Source organism: Limanda limanda, chromosome 16 (genome assembly GCF_963576545.1).
Source record: "Limanda limanda chromosome 16, fLimLim1.1, whole genome shotgun sequence".
Taxonomy (NCBI): domain Eukaryota; kingdom Metazoa; phylum Chordata; class Actinopteri; order Pleuronectiformes; family Pleuronectidae; genus Limanda; species Limanda limanda.
The window spans coordinates 15,197,575-15,220,850 of NC_083651.1; the positions used below are offsets into that span (position 1 = coordinate 15,197,575).

Below are 23,276 nucleotides of genomic sequence, written 5' to 3' on the forward strand. Positions count from 1 at the left end.
CTGTTCCACTGTTGCAGAGGAGACCTGAGCTAGAGTTCGCAGACTTAAAACAATCAATTTCTAAATTTAGAAATCCTTTAAAAAAAAGGTAGTGCTATGGATTAACTTCTACAAAAGCAACAATATTTATTTGGGGTTTGTAAACTTCATAGCATTGATGCGGCTCTGCTCAGAATGACCTATGATAGGTACATGTTCTGTGTTATTATTGCAGTTACTTGATATTCTATGTAGCTTTGTGTCTGATCGACCTCAGTGTGACCCTTCAATGCGATCGACTGCCTCATTGAACGATTTGGGCTAAAATATGCATTTTTTTGCACATCACACCACTGTTGGCTTCCTGACTCTGACTTCAAGTCTCCTCAGAGTTCAATTAAAAACACTAAGGCTTTGTTTGTACCACACATCTGCTTGTTTGAGTCTAACTGTTCCACACTGGAGGTTCAAATAAAGGAATTTTGTTTGGGTTATATTAGATTTTTTTCTGAGGAGCCTTCCACTTATAGCTCAGGTCTGCTGACAACTTTAAATCTGATTTTCATACTCACCTATACAGCGGTTTCATCCTCTATACTTTTAAAATGTACTTATTTCAACATGGATCATGGGAAAACAGATCAATAATGATCAATCAACTCAGATGATCGAATCAGTAGTTTTAAGCATCTAACCTGCTGTAGTGAGAGGTTTTAGTTCGACTTTGAATTTCTGAACATTTAATATTGATGGAAGTAACTTAATCCAACTTTAACTATTGATTTAGTGAAGTGGTGTACTAATTTGGGAAGTTATTGGAATTTATATAAATAGATACATATGTTAATATGTTAAATATATTTAGAATGAGTACGTTCAAACAGTTTAAAACCTTTTCGTTTTTTCCTTTGCAGGTGAACATCTTCGTGTATGTCGTCAAGGAAACACGTGTTGCACCCAGGAGATGGAGGACACGTTTGGCCAACAGAGTAAACAGGACTTTGAAAATCTGACCGATGAAACGAGTCATGAATTGAGGAGCACCTTTGTTTCCAGACACAAGAGATTTGACGGTAAGTCTCAAGTCTATTTTTCTTTTACGCTTGTACATTTTCCCATTTTTGTGTAATCTATGTTTTAGTGGCCATTCACAGTAGAATACTTTTCCACAAAAAGGTAAATCCAGGGATTGAGACTGTGTGTGTTAATTTGAAAGGATTCTCCGTTTGGGCGTTCGTAGCTGTCCTCCCTCCAGAGGAGATGAGATGTGAAAATCTCATTAACATGCCTTGGAGTGGAGAGCCCTCTTGTTGGATTAGACAAACATGGCTTCCTGCACAGCAGACTGACAGCCGGAACAGCGGCACACTGTCAAACTCTGCATTATTAAGGTTGTTTGGGGTTTTTTGTGCAGAGTGTGATCTTGTCTCGAGCCCCACGGTGACCACCGCACATCCACTGAGCCTCAGCCACGGGAGCGGCCGAGTGTGCCCATTACCGAACCAGGCTCATTCTACCTCTGCACCTCTCCCGGTTCGGTATCCTTCCCCATAGAGTGCAGCTCCTTGTAGATACAGTTTAATGAGAAATAATAATCCCTCCTGCCCCAGCTCTCAACATTAGACCGTGTGGAGGAGAGGCAGCTTATCACCGTGGACGACAGTGAAGGGTGGTGGAGGTGAAAATTGTCAACCACGGCCACTTGCCATCATTGTCAAAAAATGTATTAGGTATCTAGCATGAAACCTTTTAATGAGATACAACTGAAAACCCTTTTTTAAGATAACTGAGAATGAAATGTGTTTTTCTCCAAATTAATGGCAGAACAAAACTCATCTATTCTTCACAATACCACCTAATGTTCGGTTAATAATCTGATTATACTCAGGTCACAGACAGAATACAAATAAAATGCAATGGATTATCATTATTATTAGTATTTAATCCCTGGCAGGTATATGAGACAAACCATTCTATTTAAAACCACGGCTTGAAATTTTCAATCTGTCATTGATAAATGTTTTAGTTTTAGTTTTACACTTTAGTTTCAGTGTAATTTCTGACTGTAATTGTGAATAATCAGGAAAGCTGCCTGTAACTGTGAAACTTTGGCAACCTTTACCAAACTAATGGTCAAGCATCAGTGTCAGAGTGAGCAAAATCTCATTTATTGATGCGCTCGCCAACACAAAGTTTCTCACAGGAGAAAGAAACGAGGAATTCTGAAACAATACAATATAAAGTTATAAAATCTAGAATAGCCAAAGGGCAGAGGGAGTTGAAAGTTTAAAGAGCTTTGCACAAGTGAGCTGAGACAATTCCACAGGTTATGAGCAAAAACAGAAAAACGCAGAATCGCCTCAATAAAAGGATATTGTATAAGATAAGATAAAATAAACCTTTATAAGTCCCACTACAGGGGAATGTGCCCAGCAACAAGAGGGACAGTAAAATGTATGAACACAAAGAAACTTAACGGTACTAAAAAATACATTTGCAAACAGAATATTTACAATGTACATAGCACAGATAAGATATTGAAGTTGCATTGACATAAAAAGAGAATTGCACAGTTAATCCAATGTCAACATGTTGCCATCTGCACGTGTAACCTATAAAGAAGAGGCTAATTCACTCCACATTACTGTATACAGATCTCATTTATATACAGGAATTATACCTAGTGTTGTCTGATGCCTGAGAAATGCATGTGTTGCATATACAGCAGCGGAAAAAACAGCTTTCTCCTGTCATCTAGTAACTCATGCACATAAACAACAGGGCTGCGAGTGGATTTTTGAGCATTATTAGCAAATATATCATCTCGAAGCTGAACTTTCGCTGACATTTTTTCTGCTCTTTTGTCACAGATCTATTTTCTCACCCGTCATCCATAGAATTTGAATTGCAAAACAGCAATCTCTTAAAAAATAGGAGAAGTCTTACGGCAATGAATCTTGAACTGAATTCAAAATTGGTGCAGAGTCGCGTAGTCGCTCGCACGACCAGTGGAGATGAGTCGAGATGACTGAGCTTATGGAGCTTTACAGCTGCTTCTATTCAGGGTTTTTAACAGGTGCACAAGCAACAGGAGCCACTCAGACTAAGAGACACACAAGTGTCAATACGGTCTTTATACAACACAACTAACACATTATAATACATGTCAAGCGACAATAAAAGATCCCACAGTTTTTGGATATTCTTAGTATCACTGAACATCGCCATCTTTGACTTTAGGGATAACGCCCGGTAATCATATCCTGACAGACGTTATCTTAGATCCACATAATGACACATGTGTTTACTCTTGACTCCAACTTTGTCTTGACTGTGCAAATTGGGGCCGTGTCTCTGCAGATGCTAAGTCGCAGTGGCAGCTGTTCTCTCCTTCCACCTTTGTGAGTTTTTACCATATGTTGTGCTGCAGGCGAAAGCCTTTTGTAACGTCTGGGGTTTGTTTTGAGCACTTGACTGTACTTTAGAAGCTCTCTTCCGTAGACTCTCTCTCTCCGTACCGTTTGATATGATTGTGGCGTGGGTGATTAAAAAGGTAAGTGTGTTTGAAGTGGTCCTTTTCAGACTTCTGATGCTAAAACTACATCCACGCAATAATAGTTGTTGGTAGTCCTTCCCCTGTTTGGAATTACCCCATGAAGTGTCAGGTTCACGCTCCTGTTTGTTTGTTTGTGTTTCATTAATGCTGATTTCATCCCTGTATCCACGTGGATGAACGCAAAGCATTGACCAACTGAAAGGAAAACAGTGTTGCACATCAAGATAAATGAATAACAAGAAACGATAAAGATATTGTCATACTGAATAGGCCTGATTTGAATTCAGGTTTATATGGACATATTGTTGCATCTTTTTTGAGTCTAGCCCATTTTAATATATTCTTTTTTTAAGTCCTGAGGCTCAGTAGCTAACCAATGTTATTAATAATGCTCATTGAAGTGGGTTGGCCTCAATACAGTAAATAGTAAATGGTCTGTATTTAAAAAGCACTTTTCTAGTCTTGATAACCATTCAAAGGGCTTTACAATACATTTTTTTTGCCATTCACCCATTCACACACACATTCATACAGTGCATCTATGGGCAGCACTTTTTTCTTTTTGTCTATAAGGGGCCATTCGGTGTTCAGTTTCTTGCCCAAGGACACTTCGGCATGCAGATGGGGATCTGCCGACCTTCTGGTTGGAGGACAGACGCTCTACCCCTCAGCCACAGCCGTCCAAGGACACTACCTGTTGTATGATCTGTTAACATCTTGTAATTTAAATAGATATATAAATCACGTAAAAATATAATATTCTAACGCAAATATAACCTCTCCCTTAGATCCACATCTTAGGGTTGAGCAGCAACACCCCCAAAAGATTCAGCTGATCCAAAAGTAACTCTAATCTTTGTCCTAAACCAGAAAGCATAGATTTTCATGTTGGGCCATCTAAATATATCCAGTGCCACTATGAAATAACGTTTGAGTGATTAATAGAGCAATTTAATACTCAACAGTCAATGTCTCGTCTTTCTATGGCCATTCCTTTCAAACTGTGTAAACATATTGTATGAAACAAATACTATTGAGTTACAGTATGCAACTCTCAGATGATTGCACTTTGCCCAGAAGCTCAATGTCACAACGACTGGGAGATGTCTGTCTGTTTTTTTTTTTATTTATTATTTTTTTTCCAGGAACATAGACTTCTGCAGCCAGCATGTGATTCCTGGAAGCGTGCATAAATAAATAAGTGATATTTTGATCAGCTGCTGTCAGGATGGTGAATGTCATGAGGAGGACTCCTGTGAGGGAGGAAATGGGGTTTGTCCAGCAGCACTTAGACGCATGACTCCAGGCACGCTTCCTCCTTTTGGGGCTTGCTGCCACTCTCCATATTTTCCTTCGTGTCAGAGCAGGTTCTGCGTGCAGGTTTCAGCTCCTCTGCTGTCTGGAGACTCTGTGTCTGCTCAGGGGTCCTGACTGACCACCCGCTATACAGAAATTTATAGGCTTTTGATTTGAAATTCGATTTTCACCTCAATATTTATTCCTCATTAAGTGTTTGAAGTGGTTGCGGTGAATAGTTTTCTGCAGGAGGCATCCCCTAAGATTCAATTCACCTCTGCTGTTAGAAAATGAAATACACAGCTTTGTATTTCAGGTATAATTTCAAATGTAAAGAAATAGTTGGGGGCTTTGAGAGTGAGCCAGAGCAGTCAAGATTCAAACAACACAGTGTTGTTGCTTCAGTGAGATGTTCTTTACTATCTGTTTAGCACCTGGCTGTGAAGTCTCGCCCACGCAGAGTCAGTGAGTGTATGTGTATATTTCCTTCTCTTTATGCAGAGTTTGTGATGAGTGTTACTCTAGCTGACAGAAGCTGGCCAGCCCACGCACACCTGACACGGCAGCCTATGTGTCACAGAGAGAGGAAACAGTCTCGACTGTGCCAAGACCGTTTGAGCAGCGATACAGGAATATCCACAACAACCCCCGAATGCACAGCTGTATGAGTCTTGCAGAGAAACGGCATCATATGAAAAATCAATGTCAAACACGCCGCAATCTATCACTTAATGTGCTAATTTATGTATCGAGCCGCACGTCTGAATATTGTTGTCATCGTAATACACAGCCTAAAACCACAGGAAACTCAAGAATTATTTTTCTGCTTTGCTTATTAAAGACTAAATCATTCGTCTTAATTGTAAATCAATTGTTGGCCCCGACCACGAACACCATGGTGCTGGGCGGCCAAACAGAATATTAATGCGGTCCACCCTCCAGGATTGATCTTTCAAGAAGTTACCAACCTCGCACACAAGGATGTTGGAGTTTGTATACTTATACAAGAATAAAGAAAGTGAATTCCCCTCTCCCCTCAGCAGCCGCATATAGTCCATGTGCCCTTGAGCAAAGAATCTAACTCAGAAATGACTCCAAAGAGGCTGCCCCAAACATACACGCTGCCGCGTGGGGATGTATGTGACTAGATGAATGTGGAGCCGGACAATTCTGAAAAGGGCATGCTTGCTCAGCAAAGCCATTCTTTATCTAAGAAATCCTATTGGGCCATCCAGTAAGAGATTGTAGGATCCAGGTAGGAATTCCACAGTGCACTTCTCTCTACAGGGTTTTTAGGAGGATTTTTACACGGACATGTCTGCGACTGAATCAATCCTCAGTGGGGTCTCTGACTGACAGGCCTATCTGTTGTATATGAGTTTTCACAGCATTCTATTTGGAAGAGGGCATAATGTCAAATTCCAAACAAAACCCTTTCTCTATTTCTGAATAGGGTAACTTTCTATTTCGATGAGGCATCATTAGATTAGATGACTTTACAATGGATTAGACCTTTTTGTCGAATATCTTTGACATGCCAGCTTATCATTTACATTTTTTTGTCAGCAGCTGGGTTTATTGGAAGCCTTTGCTTTTAACTGTCACGGTGCGGTGGGTGTGCCGGCACTCAAAGCAGCCCTGCGCAGACCAGTTCTTCCTGACAGACCAATCAATGACCCAGCTCCTGACTGACATGTGACGTTCAAAGTGCTCCTTTTGGCAGCCAAATTGCCAGCTCAACCTCCAGCTCCAAGGGGCTGGAGACCTATAGCTGCATCCTTTCCATAATGCGGATTAAAAAAACACAAAGTCGGCTCCCTTTTTGACGAGCTGTGGTCCTGTATGAAAAGAGACTGAGAGGTTCTGGTTGAGATAACAAGCTGTTTACTCGGGTGCCTGAGGGCGAACAAACCATTTCAGATTAGCAGTTTGCTCCGGGTAGACTTATAAATTACACATAGTTCTGATAATGTGTTTACAAGAATTTGTTTTGCAAAGCAGCCATCTGACAAATTACCAGAAAAGAATTGTGGATTGAACTGACTTGTGTATTTGTCTCTTTTTGTACCTTTCATTGGTGTTTGGCCTTGAAATTCAAAAATAGTGTTGAATTTCAATATTGATTCTGGTTTTATATTCACAAGAATTCAAATCGATTCAATAAGTTCCTCGCTATTGTCAGCGAAAGGTGCAGGTTTTACAACCGCCAGTCACACAAACTCCATCCTGGTCCTCAACTGACCAAAAAAGTGACCTTGCAAATCTTGACCTTGCCCCCAAAATGTTTTGTTGAATCACCATTACCCTACAACCTCACGAATTTTTAACATCCTCCATTTAAAAAATGTTATACATCATTGAGGACCTAGTTTGGGCAAATGAAGATGAACAAATTATCTTCTGACTCAGTGTATGGATTCTTAATTTGCACTTTGCTCTAAGGCGCAGGTCACATCTATGGAAGCTTGCATCCTTGCATGCATTCTATTTATCTGCAATTTGTCTGGGTTAAGTTGACACAGACCTGGATTTACTGCACGCTTTTGACTACTGTGTTTGTGCACAAAAATCCAACCCAACCAAGCCCTTGAGATAATCCCTGATTACAAGCACGTACAGTAAAATAATATCAAGTATATAAACCAGCCAACTTGACCAAACTTAATTCCAATATTTTTGTTGGAAATTCGTCCCAACGGGTCCCGATGGGTCCATACGGGTATCGAGGGGTCCAGACGGGTCCTGTCGGGTCCAGACGGGTATCGAGGGGTCCAGAAGGGTCCTGTCGGGTCCAGACGGGTCCCAGGGGTTCCAATCAGGTGTCAACTCTCTATCAGAATATAGTCCGGAAGATAAATTCCAGCTTCCTTACCCCTCTGTCTGAGTGTATTGTGCTGTTTAACCAACCATTTGCATTCTCCTTTATGAAGCAGACCTACCTATTATTACATCTGGCAATTTTCCCTTGAGTGTCATCACAGCTACAGTCTGTCCACAGATGCCTCCACAGATTTTGTTCCTCAAACCAAATCATGTTTCAGGCCAAACTATCTATTGTGTCCAAAAGTTGTGGTTTATTTCTAAGGGAAAAGAACGCAGCTTGCCTTTTTTCATCATCTCCCTCTGAGATTGGTCTGTCTGAAGATACACGTCTGCAATGAAGCTGATCATCCATCAGTAGACACACAGATTCCCTCTTCACCACAGAGAAAGGCTGTGTGAAACCCTCTGCACAGCTCTGTGCACATGGGGGAACTGGAGTCAAACTGGACTAGATCAGCAAAATGTTTCTGCAAGTTGGGTGCATTAGAATCACCTCTGTCCAGCATATCAGCATTGTTATCCCATTGTTGCAGCTTTTCCAGCTTTTCATTTGAACAGACGTCTTAATTACTACAACGTTTAAATGATTTATGTGAACTCTCCTGTTCATTTCTATTCTCATAGATTTCCCTGAATTTGCAATTATAGAAAATGATCCCTCTCATGAATTTCCACTAATTAGATTTAAATATCTATTTTAACTTAACAGTTTTGTCGCTGACTCATACCGAGTTCATCCATAATGTGATTATTAATAGTAATCACTCCAAAACAAAGCTTAGAATTATATTAAATATACTTTCTGCATTACGCAGACATTTTGTCTTAATCACATTAGATTTTTATCTCAGCTGACACTTTTGACTGATGTATCTAAAATAAAGTTTTTTTAATTTAAATGAAATTAGTTTTGAAAGTGCCATTAATCAGTGTACACATCGCCCAGCGCCACTGACAGTTTTCATTTCCAAAAACCAGTCACTGAGGCACAAATCATGTTTGGAGATTTGCATATTTAACAAGCTGCTTACTGTCATCTGTCAATCCCAATGGCGTCCAGAGAATACTCACAGTAACCATACTGGCCAACACCACGAGTCCTGGATACAGTGGAGGTCACTTTCTGTACGAAGAAAGAAGAAACACGTGTGAATGTAACATATCCACAGAATGTGTTAATCACGTTGCTGGTGTGCCACAACAAATCACCTGTGTTTTGTATCATGGAGAGTCGCAGCATTTTGTCCCCCCGATTCTGTGCTCTGTCATTTCACCTGAATCGCTGTGCACTAATGACCACTTGAGAACCATTACAGCTTTGTCGGGGCCAGTCTGATAAGTGACTGTAATGTGCACAGGGAGGGAGGAGGCACATGGATCTGTTCTAAGTATTAAATGTGACCTAGACCATCAACTGTTACAGGAAACAACTGACCTGTAACAGCTGGAGACATTATGGCCGTGGCAAAAGGTTGAAGTTGGGTAACATGGTGGATTGATGGATGGATGTACTTTCATACATAATGCCACCATTTCTGTACCTTATAAAACCATTAGTAATTAGTGTTGTCTTTATCCTCAGTCGTTATTGTTACCATGACGACAAAGGTCTGGTGTCGTAAATCTGAGGGTAGGAATAAATTACCTCTCTCGTCATTGAGGTTGAAGGACTAGTTTGTTGAGATGGACAGAGCTACTGTTAAATGCTCCAACCATACTAAAGCATCAGTATAGTCCACATCTCTGATGAGGACAATTGTAGGAACAGGGTTAACGGTATTAATAACCAACGTGCTTTTACACGGACAACCCACGCAGCTCATTATTTTTAATTGTCCTAGCATTTGAATGTTTTGCAGCTGGCTGTGTCCACACATTTGCTGCTCTTACCACATCCCCATACCAGTGAGAAGCTGGAGGCTTTAAATCTTCACCAATCACTATTTATTTATTAACGAATAATTCATGATTATGAGTAAGCAATGCTGCATTAAAGTACCATAACTTTTTTTTTTTACGAATGGGCTCGTGGAAATTCCACAGGCCAGAAATGGGAACACTACAAGTTATTCATTGGGCAATGTATGATTGCCCAATGTCTAGAGAGCCAGGATGAATAATAAGAAATATTAGAGATTATATAGCACTTAAATTTATATTGTGTCCAGAAGTATGGCTCCAATTAACGGCTAATCCGTCTGATGTCTGGGTGAATAATATGTATAAGATATTAACACGTGAATATTTCGTTTACAGCTCTTTCCAACACCATTGAGTGGCCCAAAAAAATCAATACATGCCGCTTTAATGCTTTGGGTTCAGCATATTGCCCTATAAAGAACAGAAATTTAGGAATATAAAAGCTTTTTTGTAATCCCCACCCTCCTTTATAGGATTGGAGACTCATACTAGACTTAAACCCATTTTGCAGTTAAATGTTTAAATATTAATCATGGTCCTTGAAAGCAGCACTTTCATTACAGAAATTTCATCATCTCATCTCTGTTTCTGGTGAATCACATGAAATCATGAGAAAAACAACAAGGCTGCAAACCCTATTGACAGACTATCATATAGGAGGATGTTTTATTGCACATAAAGCTTTACTTCAGTCAGAATCTCTATTAAGGATTCATCCACCAAAACCTGTGCTGTCCATCAAGGTACATTAATATATTGGGGGTTTAAAGGTGCAATATTGACAATTTGGTCTTCATGCACTGCAAACACAGAACTTATTGCTTTGCAGAAATATATGAGGAAGGCTCCTATTGCAAAGTCAAACGGAGTTTATTGGAGATAAAAAAGATCTTTTCAAAATGAAATGAACATCACAACTTCACGAAGTTTCCTCTTTAGGCAACATTCTATCTTAAATGAAAAGATACACTGCAATTTTGCAGGAATTCCAATGACTAACCAACTTAGCAGTAGTTGGTCTTTACTTGCTAAATTACTGCAGGTCATTTTTACAGTCTCAGAAAGCAAAAAGGCACTGAACTAGTAGGGAGAGTTTGCACAGGTACCGAGGCATATCTACTTTATTTGTGCAAGGTACAATCATCATACCAACACATCCACTTTTGAAAGAAGATCAGACAATAAATTAACCCTTTTTTCCCTTTCTTCCTAATTCAGAATTCTTCCTGGAGCTGCTGGAGAACACGGAGCGGTCCCTGAACGAGATGTTTGTGAGGACATACGGGAAACCCTACATGCAGAACTCGGAGGTCTTTGAGAACCTGTTTGCTGAGCTGAAACGCTATTACACCGGAGGGAATGTTAACCTGGAGGAAATGCTTAATGACTTTTGGTCGCGGCTACTGGAGCGTATGTTCACGCTGCTCAACTCCCAGTATGTCATCACTGAGGACTATCTGGAGTGTATCAGTAAGTACACCGACCAGCTCAAGCCCTTTGGAGACGTGCCCAGGAAGCTCAAGGCTCAGGTTACGCGGGCATTCATCGCCGCTCGCACATTCGTCCAGGGGCTCTCTGTCGGCCGGGAGGTGGCACAGAGAGTGTCAAAGGTAAATGGTGTCACTCTTTGGGTAACGGATGGTAAAGCACCCTATCAACTGCGAAATAATCAGCATTTGACCTCAGATGGAATTAAGACTTAAAATAAATTTGAACAGGCAAGGTTTTGTTTTGTGTTTATGCGCCGTGCACACATTTCCCCTCGGTTGTACGCCTGAACACAGCTGCTGCCAGATACTTCTCTGACTAATGTGGGGTCTCCTGGTGCATGTCCTCAGGAAGTTCGGGGCTCACGGCGGCTTGTTCAGGTGCAGTCTGGAAAACAGTGCTGAGGAGAAATACCCCGAGACACTGAAAACAGAGAAACAAAGAAAATTCTTGCCCATCACTGTTTATTGCTGTCTTGCCTAGTATTTGCTTTGCCCACTACGCAGCAGCCATTAATCGTGCTGTAGGCTTAGTATTCTGTTTGATGCAATGTAATCTTAATGTTGCTCTTGCAGTATATCCTGCTATCCTGGGAGTGTGTGTGGTTTTGATCATGTACAAAGAAAGATTAAAGGGAGAGCAGGAAGGCTAAGGTTTGGATTTATTCACCCTCGACAACAACAGCCTCATTCTGGGTAAAGGGAAGCGCTGATAAGCACTACACTGCAAATCCCCAGCCACCCTGCTTTTCCTTTTCACTACTGTATTAATATGAGTCGGATTGGATAATCAACATGATGATAAAAATGTATAGGTTCGGCTGTAAAGTACAGACACGGACACCAATGAAACCAACCCTCAATCATCAGAGAGGGAGAGAAAAGACACTCAGGAGAGAAGATCCTCTTCCAATGTTCTTTTTCAGCCGGTCCCACCACAGTGCACTTGTTGAACCTTGGATGCGTTCCCCTCTCCGTCTGTGTCACCCCCCCCCCCCCCTCCCTCCCTCCTCTCTTCCCAGTAGTAGTGGGGGAGGCTCATTTAGACACGTCCACAGAGGATGTGTTCTTAGTACGCGTTTACTGAGTTACACCCCGCGTTTCGTACATGCCAGCATGTCCCAGCGTCACCTTTTGACATTTCAGTGGGACCTGAGATCCAGGTCATGTGTCTGGGACCGCAACCCTTTGATCCCCAGGGTATAAACTCGTCATGAGGGATTGGGTGTAAGCATAATGGAATAAGACACCCTGCTAGAGGGGGTTTGTTGCACTGCGTCACTTAGATGTGACATCCATGCTTATTGCTGCTGGGATATACGAGTGTATATTGAATACAGGCAGAGGATATATTACTTTATTTCTCTTTGCAGCTTAAGAGACAAAACACAAAAACCGGGCAGAGTTTTGTGTGAGCAGATTTTTGTATCAGGAGTTTGTGTCTCACAAACAAAGCTGGAAGTTATTCTGGATCATTTCCCAAACAGTGCATCTGCCTCTGTTTATCCAAAGTGATTAAAATCTTATCATTATTTGTCTAGTTTTTGAATGGTAGAATTGTAATCTCTTATTGGTTACTAAATAGATACATTTATTATCTGTATACACTCACTGTAGGAAGATAGCAAGGTATCCAATGGATGCATAGACAGTGTTTTATCGAAAAAAATTAAATTGTTAATTAGTTCCTTCCCCTCGTTGCTGCTGTTGTTAATCATTATTTATAGTGCATGATAATTTAATTATTATAATGGCTTATGCTTTATTGTTTAAAGTGTCATTGCATTCTTAATTAATTTGTAACTTTTGTTATTTATACTTTGAGAAGTGTTTTATAAAAAGTGTAATCTCACATCCCAGGAGTTAACTGACATAATAATACTGCTGGGACTAGGGTTGCAAAGGGGTGGAAAGTTTCCGGTAAATTTCCGAAAACTTTCCGGAAACTTTCCACGGGAATATTAAGCTCGGGAATTTTGGGAATTTTGAAAAAAATAAAACTATGCAAATTAAGCGCTGAGCAATAAAAACATCATTCAAAACTCTATTTTAAAGATGTATGGAATGCAGCACACGCTGCACGTTGAGTTTCAACCCTCCACTGTGCATTCTTCCATCACATGCACAGATAACTCCCAGCATCCTTCCCTCTACAGCAGGGCTATTGAGGCCTGCTGTAGTGTGCAGGACTAGTCAGGTAAGTTTCCATGATATTACTGAGGAAAATATATTAGCATGCTGATTGAGGATTGTTCATCTGTTCATCTAGCCTATTTCCATTAATTTATCCATCAATTGTAAAATATTTTTACAGACTATTCCAATTGTTTGGCTAACTATTTATATCTCTGGCATTGCATTAGTGTTTTTTTACAAACTTTTTTCTCATCTTATTCTACAGAACAATGCCACGTGCACTCTCTCATGTGTGGAGACATTTCTCCCCATCCAATGTAGAAGGAAAGGCTGTGTTCATTTGCAAATACTGTGCAAAGACCTATGTTAAGAATGACACAACGATGCAGAAGCATATAGTCAAGTGCACAAAGTTTCCTCAGGGCTCAAATCAGCCTATGACACAACAAAATGTTTATATTTATGTCTGTATAAGACAAGGTAAATACAGTTAGTATAAATTACCCACAACTTTTCCAGTTTATTCCCATTAATTCCCGTTAACTCCCGTTAATTCCCGTATATTCCCGTTAATTCCCGGTAATTCCCGTTAATTCCCATGGAAAGTTTCCAACTTTGAATATTCCCGGAACTTTGCAACCCTAGCTGGGACAACACATTACAATACAGACCAATCATAATAATTAAACCAATATCCAATAAAGGTGTTTTTAAATCACTTGTTTGTATGACCAGCAGATTGTTGTAAATCACACTAAAGCCTTTGAGATGTAAATCCAGGTCCAAAAAATGTTGCAGGACGATTTCCAAGAAACATGTTTTGCAGCAGGATACACAAGTTTAAAAAGTATGTTTCAGCAGGAAAACCATCCTTAGCTCGTAAGAAAGAGCAAAACTTCTCCGGGAAGAATCAGACATTTGAAAGCAGCATCTGATAAAAACCTTCAATTACTGCCAAAGAAGGCAGGAAAGACTATCATTTCAACAAGAACTTACTTTGTCTCATATAAAAACTTAGCTGGAATATGCAAGAAAAAGTTGCATTGTTGTTGGAGTTGAACCGAACTGCAACTGTTTGGATCAGCACTTTGTTTGGATAGAGCATTTGCCAAAACAAGACCTGACCTGAAGAACATCCCAGAAGTCCAGCATGAACACACAAGGTCCATCCTGTTATGGGGGTGATTTTTGTTTCGCTCCAGGAAGTGGTTTAAACTTTGACTGTGTCACTGGCATCATGGATTCTTAGAAATAGAAAGACATTTTGAAGAAGATTATGGTGCTCTTAGTTTGAAATAGAAGCTTTGTAATCACTGGAGGTGTAAGACAGTAAGTTCCGGGAATTGTTTCTGGAATGTCCTTGATTTGCCGCCTCAGTCCCTGAATTTAAACCCACGGAAAACCTTTGGTGGGAAAACTGGAGCAGCATGTGAAACATAGATTGGAAGTCATAAAGGTCGAATGATGCATGACAAAATATTATGAGAAGAATCATTTTGCATTTGGGCCTTTTGGAGAAAAAATGTAAACAGCCTTCCTCTAAAAAAACAACCTTACAGGTCGCCTGCAGCTTGTTACGACCAAAGGTTTTATTATTAGTCAACCTCTAGGTAGAAATAATCGTGGTAGCAATGGATAAGGGTAGTGTATGTAGCACATAGAGCATTAAAGTTCTGATTTAATAAAACTAAGACAGCAACCCTAACTCCCTGTCAATGTGACCATGATGACAAAGGTCTGGAACCCCTGCTTCTCAGACATGGACAGATATTCTAGGCTAATTTCCCAGAGGGGCTGTATGTGAGAATATGTCTGAAATTGTCTGAGTTTTTCCCGCCAGTTGTCTGGAAAATATCTGACTTTTACCAAAGTTCTTATACATATCTGTGGTTATAGGGCCAAACTGCCTATGATCATTAAGGTGGAAGGACTTGTACTTATTCTTCTCCAAACTGACCCATGCAAACGTTCCTCCCAAGACTGACTGACTCAAACCTGGATAACCAGTCTTGTTAAAGCAGATAAGAGGAAAAAGCTTCTTCATCCTTGATACAACACCTTGTTTTTTTAAAGAGATTCACAAATTGCTATAATTCTCTTTAGTAAGATGTCACCAAAAATTTATGGTGCATTTTTTCCCTTAACACCACAGTGTTATTGCACCGGTTTTAGATTTTATTGTCTTGAGGAAATGAGACATTAAGAAGTGTCAGGGCGACGCTTTTAAAGGTTTGATAAAATGCTTGTTGGTGCTTCATGGAACACAGAAAGAAAAACTTTCCAAACCTTTTGACAGGTCTTCGAGGGTGCAAGTACTCAAGTGTTTACAGTGGGACTGTTGAGTGCTGCTCTTTGGAAATCATGTAATAAAGTCTGTTTTAGTGGGTCACACAGTCAAGTTTGAGTTTGCTGTCTAAAAATACCACTGTACTGGCTCACACAACACTAATAAGATCGTCGGCCTCTGGTCTAGTCTGTGGTTATTTCTTCGATCTCACAGTGTGTCCTGAATGAAGCTCCAATCAAACATTGATCTAACAGGATTTTTACAATATCTCCAACATTCTTCAACACTTGATCCTTACTCACTCTTAGCAAGTAGAGAACCTGAACGAGGGGACAAGTCATTCCTCTGCATGTTTATGGTTTCCCCTGTGTCGTTTCAAGCTATTTAGTCTCCACAGACTGACTCTTCAGTCTCCAGCTGTCACACAATAACGTCATGTGGTTTTTTGTTTGTGAAATTAGGGGGGAATGAAAAATTAAATATAGAAAGATGAATATTTGAAGAGCAAAATGTTTGACAGCTAATTCTGGCAGGAGAGGCAGCGAATAAATATTTATTTTATAATTCAGGGCAAATTCACTGACAATAATCTCACAGGCTGTGATTGACAGTGACTGCATGCAACGTGTTTTGGACGGATGGAACTCACTCTTTTCTTTCTGAATGTGTAGAATAAACAACAGCAGTTTTCTGATAAATTAAGTGATGTTCCAATTCCATTTTCCATTTCCTGTAACCAATTCTGTTTCCTGGACTATACGTAAAAAAAAAGGCGTGCCGATACCAGTGCATTTTCAAAGGTAACAAGATTCATGACGTACTTAAGCAGCTCTTCAGAAGCTGTACCAGTGTACATAGGCAATCGGACTTGTTTGTGTTTCTTGAAGAGTTTCTTCCCTCATCCAAGAGGCTTCTTCAGGTATTCTGCCTCTGTGGGTCTGTACCTGAAATCTCCGACAGGTCAGTCGGAACTGATGACTGGCGTTGGTATTGGAACATCTCCAGATAAAACTTTAGAAAAGTTTACATACTGTATTTGACTTCTCTGAACAAATGGCTCATTCGAAATTCAAATTCCGTTTAACGAAAAATGACATAAGATGGTTAAAATGATGATGTGTTTCATTGGAGCTGCCCAGATGCTAATGAGCGCTGTCCCACTCTGTGTCCCTGCAGGTCAGCAGCACCCCAGCTTGTATGCGAGCGCTGACAAAGATGCTTTACTGCCCTTTTTGTCAGGGCATGCCAGCAGTTAAACCCTGTAAGAACTACTGCCTGAATGTCATGAAGGGCTGCCTGGCCAATCAGGCGGACCTGGATCCAGAGTGGAACCAGTACATTGGTGAGTCTTATCGATGTTTCTTTTTCTGTGTGTTTATCTCGGGTTGTGTGGCTTTATAACACATGTGTTTGATTAGGGAAAGAAGCGCAGAATATCACATTGTATGAGCACTCACAATAATGAGGCATATTCATAGATTAAGTTCGTTCACCTTCACCATCCGAGCATTTGCTGATTTCCAGTGTTGCATTTTTTAATTGCTGGCCGAGTCCAGAAAATAAAATTAATTACTTTAAAACTGTACCAATAAAAGCATGAGTTGAATAAGCTGCATGTTTTGAGCCGACACAGTACAACATTGAAGGCAGTTCATAGCACGAGTAACTGAATTCGAATGAAATCCTTCATAAAGACTGTAATAATTTGAAATTGAATTCAACATTTGTATTTTAATACCATAGATTATAAAGCATTTCAGTACTTTTTACTTCATGAATGATAGTTATTAGTTTAAGTGGTTTCAGTTTAACTAACTGACTTTGCGAATAATTCAAGTTTCAAAATTCGGTATGAACGCTCCAAATTATTGTCTTTGTTAAGCCCCACTGTTTTATCAGTTGGTCAGTAGCAATCTTATTTTAAAGAATAAACAATGCAGTAATACATGAGTTTTTCCTTCTCAATTTAAGCTTAATTATTGATATGATAAATAAAATGTAAAAAGTGGTTTAAATTGTTTCTTAAACCTTATAAGTTGTCAGGATAAGTCTCAATATATTATAGAGCGTATTAGAGCGTTACCATCTGTATTTAGTTTACAGCTAAAGCTGTGTCGTTATCATATTTTAACAGTTTCATTGACACATGGGCCCTCGGCGAAGCTTCTTTATTTTTGTTCTTGTATCAACATTTTCCTGCATGAAATGATTCCATTCATGTGATCTTCTCTCCTGCTGGGCCAAACGGGGACATGTAATAGGGCAGAAGAGCACCGCAGGGAGTGTCTAGTTCTGTAAAGAGACGTTCATTGGGAACTTGTTCGGCTCAGAGACAAAGACTACAAACGTGAATGGAATATTTATATATTTGTTTAATATTTAATAAAAGTGTGTCACACAGATGTTTTCTGCTGTCAGCCGAATAAGCTCATCCTCCAGGATTGAACTGGAGCAGTGACAGAGAGAAAGTGATTATAGACTGATGAGGGAAACATAAATGTGAGCTGTGGCTGCTGCTTAAAAAATAGGTGGGAAAGAATACACTGAAATCTCATATGGACTGTTGATGAGGAAATTTTGATTTAATTCAATACATCAATCATAATATACATTGTCTCAAGGCACTTTACAAAACTCCCTCATTAGCTGGAAGAAACCTCCAGTAGAACCAGACTCAGTGTGGGCGGCGATCCTCGACCGGCGGGGGTGAGCAAAGAAGAATGGGCAGGAGAGGAGAGATTTAGAGGTTTTAACTAAGAAGTGCTGATGTTTTAAAGTACAATTAAAGAGACAAAGTTAAGTATAAAAAGCTGCAAAGAGCCTCGGGTTGGATTTGCAGCACCAACTTTTTTAATGTTGTAAGGAGTGATTTGATTTGTTTTTATTATAATAAATGTATCTTAATGACTCTTAAAAGATACAAAAGTACCTAATTAATGTAAACATGTAGACTTTGAAGTAGACAGTAAGAGTAGAATCAGCAACAGGGAGGTCTAAAAATGAGCAATTACATGAAGGAAAATATAAGGGAATTTCTTCAGTATAAGAAAGTCCCTTCATTGATTGATTGCACATTAAATCTCAGTATAAGAAAATCCTTCATACTTTTTTCTTTTATATATATTTTTTATGTTTATAGGCGCAGATCACTTTACAACACACTATGTATTTGTAATAATTTATTAGGTCAGTGGCAGGTTTGCAAAACAAACGAAAAAGCCCAGCCTTAACAGATTACTACGATTATATAATGCAATACTGTTTATACTATGCATTATATCTGACAGTTCATTTGTGTGATCGTTCATTGCGTGTCAGGCAGCAAAGAAAACAACATTAGCAGGCCTGTCCACGCTGTGCGTCGTGAAGCAGATCTGTTTTACGTATTTTCCACGGTGGCCCGAACGGTTCAGCGTGATCGGCGAGCGCCGGGCCGAGCAGCTGCAGTGCGGCAGGAGAAACGTCAAGACTGACAGATGCCGGCTCGGGTTGTGTCGTGGAAGCCACATTAATCAACCCGTCAATACCTGAACGGCCACACAGCGTATGTAAATCCCACCATGCTCTCTCAGACTTTTTCTTTTTTTATACTCAGTCTTCCAGTGGATCATTGTATTCTCACAAGTGGAAACAAAAGTGAAGACTTATCGGAGCTAAGCCCAGTAGAATCCGCTGGTGCAGATTGTCAGGGCTGGACATGTGTTATTTGAACGATGCATAGGTAGTTTGTTAAATAAAAATAGAATCCCAAAGTGGCTTCCAGTATTTTTTGTGCTCAAAAAGTGGTGTGGTTAAACATTATAAACCCAACTGACGAATGTGAAATAACAGCTTGATGCTTGTTTGTCTTTAAAACCGACACTTTATCCCAGGATGTTTTGTGAAATTATCATTTTGATTTGTGAGGATTTGTTGTTTTGTTCATCCAGGCAAACACATGACAAGCTGCCTCAATAGATCTTTCCAGATTTGAGTTTTTCCTGAATTTATTGTGTTATTTGTGGCATCGTATCACAACACAGATTTGCTTTATCTATTAACAGTCACATCACATCCGTCGGAAAATGATCAAATTATATGTTCAACCATCTCACCATTCCACATGAAGATCTCAATGGTTTTACTTTGTACTTCTATTTTATTTCTACATTATTCCATATATTATACAGATAAATAGAAAATATTTCGGAGATTTTAAATTAAGTTCATCCTATTTAAATTAATTGAATTTAAGTTAATTGTAATCCAAAGCTCATAACAACCACAAGCGTAAGACTATGGCTACATAAAATGCTGCATGGCGACTATTGCCTCTTAAAGTCCCACTAGTGTACAACATTGGTTGCTAAGAAACACCTGTCAGAGCTTACATTCAACAATCCACAAAGTAAACATGGCTCCATCCCAAGCCGTAACGGCACGTCCGTTAAGTACAGATTCAACAGGCAAAGCAGCATCCGTCTGTTCTAATGTTTGTCTGAATAAATATTACAAAAACAATCTCTTTTCGATCTCAAAGCCAGTTATCGTGTGACAGTCATTTCACCTTGATTACATGTCTTTGGACTGCATGAGAAAACTGTGTCTCTACTAGAATTTATATAAATTCATTGTACAATCCCTCTTTCTGTATAAAATAAATATTCAATAAATTGTTGGACCAACATAAAAAAAACCTTCACAAATGAATTAAATTTGTTCAAATCATAGTTGACAAGTTATGAAAACATAATTGACGACTTAATTTGAAAAAAATTTATTTATGTTTTACCAATTGAAGTATTAGTTTCAAGTTGGTCCAACCATGTGTCTAAATTGACCCCACTAACAAACCAATTAATAATTAAAATGTGGACACAGCTCCTCTTCGGTGTGACATCTTCTCATGTCTGCCATCCATCCCGGGGCGACGTTCGTTCTGTCTTTATCAGAGCTCTTGTCAATTGGATTATTGTTCCTCTGTGAGAAATGCCAGCTCTATATCTTTTGGCGCTGACATTTCATGCTCATTATGGGATGAAAGATTTTCCAACTAGCTTAAGGTCTAACCACAAAAGAGGTATTGACTCGGCCATGGGAGTTAAATTGTCAGGAACGATCTTTCACAGAGAGTCCGATCAGTGTAATGTGTAATAAGCCATATGCATCAGGAGTATGTTAGTATGAATCCTGATTTACAAATTAAATGTTATATTTCAGACGTGCCTTTTATTCATCTTGACCACGTTTTTTGTGCGGTGGTCAAATAAAGCAGGATATATTACATTATTAGCCTTCCTCCACCAAGGAGGTTATGTTTTCACCTCAGACCTTGTGTTCATTGATTTGTTTTTTTGCTGGTAAGCAAAATTACGTAAAAACTGTTGGACAGATTACTACGGAACTTGGTGGAAGGACGTGGTATATGTCAGGGAAGAACCCATTAAATGTAGGGTCAGATCTGCAGCAGGGGTCAGAATAATTTCATTACATTTCTATTACATTTCATTTAGCTGGCGCTTTTATCCAAAGCGACTTACAATAAGTCAACCATCAATCAAATTTGATCTGTATAGCCCATATTCACAAATCACAATTTGTCTCATAGGTGTGACATCCTCTGCCCTTAATCTTCAACAAGAGTAAGGAAAAACTATGATATCAATATTTTACAGGGGATACAGAACGTAGAAATCTTCGAGAGCCACATGTGAGGGCTCCCTCTCCCAGGATGGACAGAAGTGCAATAGAGCTCCTTCACAATAAGTGCATTCAACTATGAGGGAACAACAGAAATGATGACGGTTATTAGACATCATCTTTGACATTTTTTGACAATTTTACTGTTTTCCCAGAAAAGGATTCATGGATCTTGATGTAAATAATAATAAACTAGGCATATTTAGGGGACTGATTTCTTAGGGTCTGTGCAATTTGATGTTTGCCATAGTGTAGGTAAGTGGCATAGTTACTTAAAGAGAGTACATATTTGGCTTGATGAAGATTGGTGGAAACATCTGAGGGTCCTGCATTGCTGAAACAGACTTTAATTCTGTGGCATCCATTCACACCGACATCATATACTTGCTCCACTGACCAGAGATGACCAGATATTGGAGAGGTGGAGATTTATCCAGCCAAAGACTAATAAACCCCTTAAATCTGGAGGCTGTGCCCCTGATAGCAATGATTTTTTTTCCTCATTGCTTCTCATTGCATGACTTCCACTGGAAACAACACCCTTTGAGTAAATAGATTGAAACCTGCGACTGAACTTGAATAAAAAGTACTGACACCACTTCACAATAACTAAGTTCTCACCCTCATGTATCCATTATATGAGTGTGAAAGGAACCCGGAGTGTTGTGGCACTGCCAGAGAAACTTAACTAGACATGTGGGTTAAGAACAGCTGCACGGCTAACAGATGTGGGAAAGTGAAGTGTCTCGAAAATGTCCCTGAATTTCTTTTTCTTTCTTTTTGTTTTGCCTGTAGAAGAAAATCAGTGATGGTTCAACAGTCTGCTGTAATGTTCCAGTTTTCTCAGAAATTAATTGTTTGTTGTTGAGACCAGTGAAGCATAAATGACGGAGAAATTGCCCCCCCAAATCACATCATCCCTCTGCATTTGTATTCATGTGATACATACAGTGCATCTTTTTGTTCCCGCAGCAGCTAAAACGGGAATAATGTAACGTAAACATAAGCTAAATGGAGCCATAGAGTAGATTAAATGTGCTCTGCTGAGTAGCCACTCTCTAATCCATTCGTTCCCACTGGAGAACAAATCCTCCCTGACCTCTCTCCCCATTCTGCTCCTAATCACTAGACTGGCTCGGCGCATTAATTATGAAAACAGATGCTTATAAAAAACATTTTTAAGCTGTGTGTTTTATTAATTATTGCAATAAAATGACTGCATATACCATAATTTGATTTAGAAGTGAATTTGTATTATTCTTTTGATGCACTCCATAACGTTGCATTTCCATATGTGCAATTTGATGAGATGAAGAGTGCGCTTAGATTTTTTACTACGAGAATTATCTTTAGCACGGAGCTGCTGATGAACAGCTGTCAGTCTGTTCCCTGCACCTGAGAAATCGGCACTAAACATAATTAGGCCCCACACAGCAAACCCTGGGAGATAAACGGAGCATCACTCTCTCTGCATAAATCACCGCGTGTCTGCTTGGAGATGATCGCCTTGACGGTCTGTTTTGATTTGTGTCGTTGTTGAAAAGAAACCTGCTCCTGGTCCTCTGTTCTTTTTTGTAATGTTCTGACGCAGACTGTTATTAACCGTTTTCAATGTTGTTTATCAAGCTGTCGGCAAAAATCCATTTCCTCTTCCTCTCTGGTAATTCGAGTATCAGTCACACGACGAGGTGGTAAATATTGTCCGCTGTAGTTTACACCCCGATGTATTTTCTTATTTTCTTTGTTCTGAAACATACTTGACATCAGTGGATCACAATATTCAGACCTGCTGTTGGCTCCATTTTTTAAGTGTGACGCAGCGTTATTTGTACTCTTGTCGGATTGGTGTTTACAGGCTGTTACCGCTCTCTCCGGAGAGACGTGTCACCACAATGCAAGTGATCTGCATCGATTATATCTGCTCATTCCTTTTTAATTAGGTGATTTGTTTCACTCGGCAACCGGAGCCAGCAACAACCTCACTGTTTATGAAAATTGAAGCCAGCGAAACGTATTCTTCCCTGTGTGAAAAATTCCTCATGAATAAAATATCGCCTGGAAAATAACCTTCCCTAACACACAGGGAGTGGACAGTCGGACCACACACAGACCA

The 23,276-nt window shown here is 39.7% G+C and overlaps 1 protein-coding gene across 1 annotated transcript in view; it reads left to right on the forward strand.

The window, feature by feature from the left end:
- LOC133021912 (glypican-6-like) overlaps positions 1 to 23,276 on the forward strand; it is a 79,048-nt gene that overhangs the window by 18,838 nt on the left and 36,934 nt on the right. Inside the window, exons 2-4 of the mRNA XM_061088918.1 lie at positions 894 to 1,052; positions 10,793 to 11,184; positions 16,661 to 16,826. Of these exons, the coding sequence (XP_060944901.1) occupies positions 894 to 1,052; positions 10,793 to 11,184; positions 16,661 to 16,826 (717 nt within the window). The remainder of the gene's footprint in view (positions 1 to 893; positions 1,053 to 10,792; positions 11,185 to 16,660; positions 16,827 to 23,276) is intronic.